The 9,352-nt window shown below is 44.8% G+C and overlaps 2 protein-coding genes across 2 annotated transcripts; one reads left to right on the forward strand and one right to left on the reverse strand.

Annotated features, from left to right (window-relative positions):
* Positions 1 to 138: 138 nt before the first annotated feature.
* Positions 139 to 6,375, forward strand: thsd1 (thrombospondin, type I, domain containing 1). The gene is made up of 8 exons (XM_083985914.1): positions 139 to 282; positions 1,072 to 1,191; positions 2,014 to 2,405; positions 2,493 to 3,153; positions 3,657 to 3,818; positions 3,954 to 4,374; positions 4,466 to 5,003; positions 5,087 to 6,375. Exons 2-8 carry the CDS (start codon positions 1,140 to 1,142, stop codon positions 5,735 to 5,737), a joined length of 2,877 nt encoding a protein of 958 aa, XP_083842040.1. The 5' UTR covers positions 139 to 282; positions 1,072 to 1,139; the 3' UTR covers positions 5,738 to 6,375.
* Positions 6,376 to 6,564: 189 nt separating this feature from the next.
* On the reverse strand, positions 6,565 to 8,747 carry fgl1b (fibrinogen like 1B; the record flags this gene model as incomplete). Its single annotated transcript, XM_083987059.1, has 8 exons — positions 6,565 to 6,745; positions 7,015 to 7,079; positions 7,256 to 7,381; positions 7,463 to 7,551; positions 7,683 to 7,780; positions 7,910 to 8,069; positions 8,179 to 8,419; positions 8,691 to 8,747. The coding sequence occupies 8 exons, from the start codon at positions 8,745 to 8,747 to the stop codon at positions 6,565 to 6,567; spliced, it is 1,017 nt and encodes a 338-aa protein (XP_083843185.1).
* Between the last annotated feature and the right edge of the window lie 605 nt (positions 8,748 to 9,352).

The following is a 9,352-nucleotide window of genomic DNA, read 5'->3' on the forward strand; positions in this document are numbered from 1 at the left end:
GCACTCACACAAAATAAAGCCCCGCGAGTTGCACATAACACTCAACACGCCCTCTCGGTGACCGAGAGGTGACTGTGCCGCGGATCTGCCTCTCACGCGCTCTAGTAAGCAACAGCGCGCGCCCCCCTCCGTTCGTCCCGCTGAGCGTCCGTGTGGCTCTTAAAAACTGACATTTATACGTGTGAATGACTGCGTTACCTGCACATGGAGGAGCTGCTTCTTCTGTTTCTGTGTCGGAGGAGTGGAGAGGAGTTATAATGCTGCGCCGAGCCAGCGCGTGACGTGAGTAAAAACTTTATTTTCCAACACAAAACAACGATGGTTAAGAGCTCTGCGTCCTAAAGACACGTTTAGTTAACTACAGTATAGTATATACACAGACCCTACTACACATGCTGAGGGAATTGAAAATAAATTTCTAGTCTCTTTATTTTTCATTTTCATTCTCTTAAACTCATAAACCTAGCCTATGTATTTAATTATCAGTTGGGAAAAAAAATCTTCAGGCAACACTATTGAAGTCTTTACATCAATAAACTAACTTATTGATATGTTTGTATTAAATTCACTACATGCAACCCACATGTGATTGTGCCTTTGTTGAGGTATCAACTGTTTCTGGCCCAAAAATTCCCAGCATCCTTCAATATGTGTTTATTTCTGAAACAAAAAAGTCAGAAGTTTATTGTGTTTGCAAAGAAACAAAAGACAAAACTCAAGAGAATATGAACAATCAGAGAGAAAATGTCTGCAGGCAGCCAAACAAGTATTTGGCTCAGTCCCATAAGTATTTGTTGTGGACAAAGTCCTCCTGTGGCTGCTGCACTTGTGTGATGACGGCAGCTCTCTGTACCCATTGTGAAGATGGAAGGAAGAGGAAGACGCCACTGTAAATCCAGAAAACCCACGGTCATGTTCTAGCCTTCCTGTTTTTCATTCCTCAGATATGTGGACCACTTCTTCCATGTCTTCTCCTGTCTGATGGCACCCACAGGAACGGTACGAGTTGTTGTGAGCTGCCTTCTTATGGGTCGTTTGTTCATTTTGTGATTCACCTTTTTGGTTTGGCAGAAGAAAGCAGGGATGGTGGAGGAGGACGGTCATGCGGTGTAGCAGAAAACAGAGGCACAGACTTCGTAATGCCACAGGCTGTCTCGCTGCTGCCCTTCCTGCTGGCGCTCATGGGTTATGGTGAGGGTCACATAACCATCTTAATAACATACAACAAGTAAATATTGGAAAAGGATGACAGGATCATTGATTTTTAATTCATTTTATTACGTTAATTTAAATGGGCCGCACTGCCCTGTACCCTATGTGTCCTCATTTAAATTGGAAAGGGAAGTTGAGCTGAAGGAAAAGGCAGAAGAGTGAAGGGGGTAATGGAGATCCGGCCTCTTCCTCTTCACGCACCCTCATTGTTTTGTTTGCACAATAGGTTTTACACACAACAAAGCACAACTGTTCTAAGAATAATTTACTACAACTTTTACATTTTTTGGTACTGATTGTGCACTAATATACTCACAGGAGCTGTTAACTGTTTTATTTTGTGTTCAAAATCTGTAGCTTACTACTGTTAATGTATAACAGTTGTATGAAGGTATTTTTGGTGCAAAACTCTTGAGCACCTGTAACAGTGGAAGTTTTAGTTTTATACAATAGTTGCATATGTGTATCAGTGCATTTGAGGTCACAGAGCTCCATGAGTTGTGTACTTGTAGATTTTTTTTTCTCCCACAAACACAACACAACAGTTACACCTTCATAGATTCTTAATTACGGGTGCACAAATCCTATTTTACAAGTCACAGATTAAAAAACTGACACACTCATGTTTTTGCTACTACTGTTTATCTATCCAGAATGTGTTAATATTGAACTTCTTATTCAGCGGTACTGATTTTTTACAATAGACGAGGTATTCAGATGTTTTTGTGCAACATGTATGAACAGTGGGTAAAATGTTCTTTATCTCTGTCCTGTCTCCCTCCTGTGCATCCTCTCCTGTAGCTTTTGCAGGGCTCAGTATTTGGCCCTCCTTACACGTTGCCCTTAGCAACGCCAGTGTATTTGTAGACTTCAGCACAAAATCCAACATCAGCACCATCCGCAACATAAGCCTCTCTCTGGTCAACATGGAAACCAACACCACCCTTCTGACCAGGACGCTGCCCAACAACCAATCGAGCGGTAAGGTGGAGTTTGACTGCTCCAGCTTCCTGTATGCAGGAACGTTCAGGTTCCTGCTGAGGCAGACCACCACTGCTGTGTCTTATGCCAACGGCACTGATGTGAGAAGCTCTGAGAGCACCACCTCGTGGTGGAGTTCAGAGCTGCAGGTGCAGTGGCCCACCTTTCACATCGCCGTGGAGAGGGCTGGAAACCACTCAGGATCTTTTCAGGCAAGACCAAAAAGATCTCAGACTTTACAAAGTGATACTTGATAAATTGATGCAGAATCATTTATTTCACCCTCTGTCTCTCACCAGGTTGGGATATCCACTAACGAATACTTTCAGGCTTGTTCCAGCATCCTTGACTCTGCCCTCTTCCTAGAAGTCAGCTACATAGAGTACAACCAGATTGGGAGAAACAGCATCGACAAGGTCCGAGCCCGCACACGACACCCGGTCAAACTCCTCCGTTCTCAGACCATCGAGCTGTCCTGCGCATTCCCATTCACGGAGAGAGACTTCATACAAGTGGCCCTGCGGTCTCCACATGTATCACAGGAAGTAAAGAGCTCTGGACCTCTCTACCTGTCCCGTATCTTCTCCTATAAACTACTGGTGGAAAACGCCAACTCTTACAAGAGTGGTTGTGAAGGGACTATGACTGTTAGACTGATAACCCCGCCATGTGCTCACATCAATGGGAAGGTGTTGCTGTATAAGGATGCAGGCGATGGAGGAGCAGGCGCCATAGCGGCTGGGATTGGAGCAGGTGGAACAGCCCTGATGGGGTTTAGTCCGGAGGAGCCCTCCTCTTCCCCGCTGGCCTTTAACTGGCTGACTCAGGGCGAGAATGAGACAGAATTCAACTGTTCTGTGTTTTACACAGGAAGAAATAAGTACTGCTTTCGCTTTGTTTTCAACTTCAGTCGCTCTCCCAGTCCAGCTCAAATCTGTTTGTTGGTTCACAGGAGTGCAGGTGAGATCTGGTGGATTGACACTTTCATGTATGGTAACTGCCACAATCACACTGTACCCTATGTCATTTAGAGCAGGGTTGTATGGGGTAGCTAATGAAAAATTTGATTTTACAGGAGGGAGGGAAAGAGGCTCTTTACTTTATTTATCAATTTACTATGCAAGGACAGGTGATTAGCAGTAGAGACAAACACAATCATATTCACCCATATGTGCATGTTGAGTTTGGGTTGTGGGAGGAAGCCAGAGAACCTGGAGAAAAAACATTCAAACTCCACACATAAAGGCCCCAGACTAGGTGACAGTGCTAACCACTGCAACACCCTGCAATCCTGCTTTAGAAGCCCAGCAACATTAATTGTTCATATTATGGTATAGGAGCCTCAATATGTGTGATTATCTAGGAAACTTGGCAAAGTAGCAAGGCACATAATCCATGCTTTAAATCATTTAAATCAAGGTATTTATGCGCTTTTTTTTATTTTTTTATTGTCATCTCTGCAGAGTCATGGGGTCCCTGGCAGCCATGGAGTGTGTGCAGTGTGAGCTGTGGAGAAGGGGTGAGGGAGCGGGTGCGTGAGTGTTTGCTGCCCTCAAGTGTGGGAGGGAAGCAGTGCACCGGCATGGTGAAGGAACAGTCCCTCTGCTCGCTGGAGGACTGCGCTGGTCAGTCATTTCACCCCTTATCTCCATTGTATAGCCTCCTGTCCATTGATTTTTTTTGTAGAATTTCTAATCAAGAAACTTTGTGGAGCATACGTACTTCACATATTAATTCAATTTTCTCCCTTCCCTCCTCAGTGGTGCCAGCGCCTTCTCCATCTAACCCCCCTGCCCCTGTCGGATTTGCCGCCTTTGGCGGTAACATGGTCGTGGTGGCTGGTATCTCTCTTTGCCTGGCTGTGATTCTGGCTACTATTGTGGTGGCCTTGTGGAGAAAGTTTTGCCAGTCCCCTCAGTGCAGCTCTGTCCGCAGAGGCTCCATGCATTCCCCTGGGGGGCGTAAGCTCTCCGACGAGGCCTCAATCTGTGGACACAGCCTTCAGAGACCCAGCCTGTCTGACGGCCATGGTGCACCGGGGGGCGTGGGTGCAACTGTAGCCCAGAAAGACATTCCCTCCCCAGGCAGCCAGCCTCTGTCTCAGACCCTGGTGATCCCTCTTCCACAGGACCCGGAAAGGCTGTCTCCCTCCGGACAGAAGATGTTTCCACCAATATTTGGGTATGTTCATGACATTGTTTACTTTTATCACACATTATATAATATGCTTAAACGTATTCCCAGTCTCAGAAAATAAAATATTGTTCCGTAGTTACCGATTGGCTCAGCAGCAGTTGAAGGAAATGAAAAAGAAGGGGTTAAGGGAGGCGACGCAGCTGTACCACGTCTCTTCGAGCCCAGTCCATGACACCTTGGTGGAGACGTCTGCTTCAGCCAACACCTCCCCGATTCCTACACCAACTGCATTTGCTCAGTCCGCCGTCTCCTTGAGCCGCCAGGACAGCGCAAACCACGACCATTTTCACGTTGCGACCACCTTCTCTGAGCCGCCGTCGCAGACTGCGAGGGCCACGCCGCCGGACAGACTGAGTCCCAGAGTGGAGCTGATCCTAGGCCCCGCCGTCTCCGGAGGTGGAGGCAGCTCGAAATGGCGCGACCGCACAGCCGACTGGGTGGAGATGGTCGAGAGGAGCGGGTTAGCGGGTCACAGAGGAGGAGGAGACGCACTGATGGGAAACTCCAACCACAAGAATCCAAATTTCCGCCGGACCTCCAGCTTCAATGACACCAAACCACAGCTCCCAACCTCTGCACAGTCCAGACAGTTCAGAGAACGGAGCATGACTCAGGTCACCTATCCAGTTTTGATTATATTTATGTACAGTGTATCTTGTAGGTCTGCTTAAGCCTCTTTATACCTTGTTCTTTTCAGGTGGGATCTCGGACCCTTCCTGAAGGAAGTTGTTGGACCAAAGGAGGATGGGAGAGGCGGCCATACCACGCTTACCCTATTCCAGAGCATGGGGTCTCGGAGTGGGCTAAATTCAGACCGCAGAGAAATGATCAGAGGAAGCCCTGGACAGAGACAGCGGTTCCCTCTCACAATAGTGAACTCAGGCACACAGGAACCAACACAAACAACATTTCAGCATCAGACAAACAAGCTAAAGCAGACATCATCGGCACAGTGGAAAGGCAGAGGAGCGGTGAGCCTGGAGGCGCATGTAGACAGGGGATCTCAGGGATCGGAGGTCCCACCGGTCCTCCTGGAGTCAACCAGCTGAGTATAGATCGGGCAGAGCGGGCAGAGCAGAACTGGAACCGCCGTGGCCCATCACCGATCCAAAGGAACATCCTGGCCAGGAAGCTAAAGGAGGCTCAGTCCTCCTCCGGGGCCAGGGGGCGCCAGCGAAGCTCCACCTTCAGCGTCTCGTCCTCAGACCAGAGGAAAGGTCGCTGCCGCTCTCTGCCGATGTCCGGAGACTACAGCAGCGGCTGCGGCTCCCCCTACAGACTGAGTGAGGCAGAACAGAGGATGTTGGACCTCGATCTGTCCTCATCATATGTAGGGGAGGAGGAGTAGACCATGCAGGTTTGTAGCACTACACCTGTGCATAAATTGCTCCTGCAACAACTGTGACTTGACCCTAATATTATCTGCATAGGCACACTTATCGGCGAAGATTGTATTATAGCTTAAATTAAGAGATTTTGGGAACAAAAACTACAACTTTTATTTTACTTAAAACAATGTGTCCTATTGCATTTTTTTTTATATAATTACTTAATTATTTTAAATTCTGATTGGCTTTATAGTTAAACATATTTCAACATATGTTCAGAAGTTCTCATTGTGGATCAGCTACTGGTGCAGTTTAATACTGTAAGTCAAATTTGAAATGACCTTCTACCTACATCTGTGTTAAACACAAGCTCCAATGTCATTATTATTCAAAACAGCAGAGAAGAAGTCTCATTGTTCTACACTGGTGAATGTGCTGTCTGTATTATGCTGTGAAGTCATGCTGTGCTCCTCACTATGACGTGTTTTACTTTTAAGGGACATTTTGAATGTGTGGTATAGGCAATGTTATGTTTTTTTTCATAAGTTTCCTAATAAGTTCACAAGTTACAGTAACAGTGTCCGGTTGTGTATGTTTGAGGACAGTCAATACGAACATCAGCGAGGCAGTTCAGCTGAGATGCTGCTTGTTTTTATTGTTTGAGTAATTTCATACACTCCACAGAAAAGAAGAACAGATAATACTGTGTTATAGATTTTTGATAGTTTCAAATAATGAAGCAAAGGGAGAAATTAAAACAATACAGAGTTCAAACTTGACATCAGTCTTTGCCCTTATTTTTCAACTTCGTTCTGTATCACAGAAGGGTCTGTGAAGCCTGGTGTTTTTAAATATCCCCTGCGCCGCTGCCCACGTCGTCCAAGAAAACCAGAGGCCGCACCTTCATGGCGGTGTGTCGCAGGGAATACCAAAGGCCTTTCCAGGTCCCCCACACCACACCATTGTCATACTGACCCTCGTACTTCCCATTGCGGTAGAACTTCCCATTCAGGTTGGCTGCATGACATCTGTGAATAGAGGTTAAGAACGAAATGATTATGATAATTCAACCTGTATTTATTCTAAAGCTTGTGTGTGTGTGTGTGTGTGTGTGTGTGTGTGTGTGTGTGTGTGTGTGTGTGTGTGTGTGTGTGTGTGTGTGTGTGTGTGTGTGTGTGTGTGTGCTCAGAGAAGATGTCACAGTTCAGGTGGTAATGTTTGTGCAACAGTCAAACAGACGGAAGTTGGATGGAAAGAGTAAGAGTAATTCTCACTTGGCTTGATTTAAAGGTCTCACCTGTTGAACCACCATCCTGCCTTATTCTCCTGGGCACAGCTGCCGTGAAGGTAGCGGTCATTGTCCTGTCAAATACCATCAGAAGCATTATCGCAATCGTCAATCTCTCTATGATCGAGAATCTTGCAGAGCTGCAAGATTCTTGAGAAGGGACCAAGATACTGAGATGGTATTTTTATGGTGCAAATAGCTCTGTTTGTGCCATAGAAATACCATCTTGAACTGGGAATGGATGACTCACCTGATCCCTGGTGCTGAACTGCATGCCACTGAGGCAACCAGACCACTGCTCCACCATCCCAGCGCCACCAGTCAAAGCATCCCCAGCTTTGCCACTGTACTGTTCATACTGGAGACGATACTTATCCTGGAATGGACATTTAAAACAAGTAATGTATGAGGGGAAATACACTTGAACTCAGAGCAACCGCCAGATAATTGTTCTTACAGCCTCGTCAGTGATCCTGAAGTTCTCATAAAAAGCATGAGTCCTCTGTCCATCCCAGTCCATTAGATCTATCTTCACCAGATTCTGACCTTTAGGGTTAAGAATTACAGATGAGTGGTTAATCAGGCAGAACATATAAGAATATTTAAAATTAAAATACAATACAATAATGTTTATGTGAAGCAGGAACTTATATCTGGGTTTTATTGTCATGACTGACCTTCTGAAAGCAGAGAATGAATGTGCTCGTTTCCCAACCAAAACTCATCGTTCCACAGTTTAAAGTCACCAAAGCCGTCTCTGTAGTCGACCCAGTCTCTGAAATAAGAGTTTGGCAGATGTTTTATATTTAATGAAACAGCTGTATAAACTCTTTCAACGCCTACATTGTAATCTGATGCCGACTTAAAATGTTCCCACAGTGGGATACCTTCTCTGCTCTAATACCTGTTGAAGTCAACTTTTCCATGCCGACGTCTCTGAAACACCGTCCATCCCCCTCCATCATCCATGTCACAGTAAACCAAAAATGGCTCCTGGTGTAATTTAGGTCTGATGCGGTAGAAACCACTTGCTGGTCTCAGTCTCTCAAACAACTCAGAACAATCTAGGAAAACAGCATTGTTAAAAAAATAATAATAATAACAACCAGGAGACTGCTGATTATCACCATTAACACTGTAACTTTTAATATAGGCTACTGTGGCCTACTTCACCTTTGTCGTGCACAATTAAACTGCCTGCAGGTGGAAGTGGTTTCATCAGCGTCGTATCAGTGCTGCTGTTGTGGTTTTCATCAGAAGCTGCCTCAGTGTCAGACACAGCATGTTGAAATGGACGAAAGTATTTGTGCATCTGCAAATGCTGAACATGCCAAGTTTTGATCAAGACTTTGTTCTCCAGTTTCTTTATGCTGCGCCTCAGCATTGCAATCTCTGGCCCACACGTCTCTACGTCCTTCAAATAAGGAAAATCAGTTTCAAGTTATTTGTGACATTTCTACCTTCATATGTTTTTATTAATACTATAGCAGTATATAGAGAGGGGACAACAATTCGGCCCCTACAGGGATCTGTAAAACACTTTTTTATGTCTGCTCTTTCTAGGAATGGCAGTTCTTAAACAATACCACTATTTTGACATATAAATGATCAGTTTTCAGTGTTAACATAAAAACAAAGAGAGAAACAAATCCAGCAGCCCTTCAAAAGTAGGAAAATCTACTTACTGACGATTGTGTAGACGCCATGGAGCACACCAGAGCCAACAACAGCAACACTGGCATGACTTTAAGGAAAGAGTAACCTGCTGTTGTATCAGTCTGAAATTTTAAATACAATCTATATGTTAGAAATTGAAAAACAGACACGAAATTCCTCAGACTCTCTGCATCACAAGCCTACCTTCATTTCACAGCGCTTCCCCTCGTTTTCTCCAGGTTCAATGTTCTTTTCCTCTTAAATTTGTCAGTATTATTTATAGGCTGGGCCAGTTCTGCATGGTCCACATTAGGGGATCCAGATTTGACCAACCTTGCCAAACGCTGAACTCAAGCCAGTCTGCTGTTATCAAGCATTCACGTGTTCAGAAAGTGTAGCTGATCCCAGACCTGCAAATGGCCTCATGGACAGAACGTGCTAAGAGGACTCCCTCATTCCTGACATACCAGATGTGCTGTCAATAGTATTTTTTTTCCTTTATTTTTTAAATTGTAAAATAAAATCTAAATAAAGCACCTATTTTAATTCCAACTGTTGGTTTCTGTTATGCTACAATGTGTTAGTTGTAACCTTATAAACTGAAATTAAGTCCGTCCTCATGAACAGTCTCTTAAAATGACAACATGTAAACATTAGAAGATTGCACAGTTTTATATTGAATTAAAATGAT

This window comes from Trachurus trachurus (assembly GCF_905171665.1).
Source record: "Trachurus trachurus genome assembly, chromosome: 14".
NCBI lineage: Eukaryota > Metazoa > Chordata > Actinopteri > Carangiformes > Carangidae > Trachurus > Trachurus trachurus.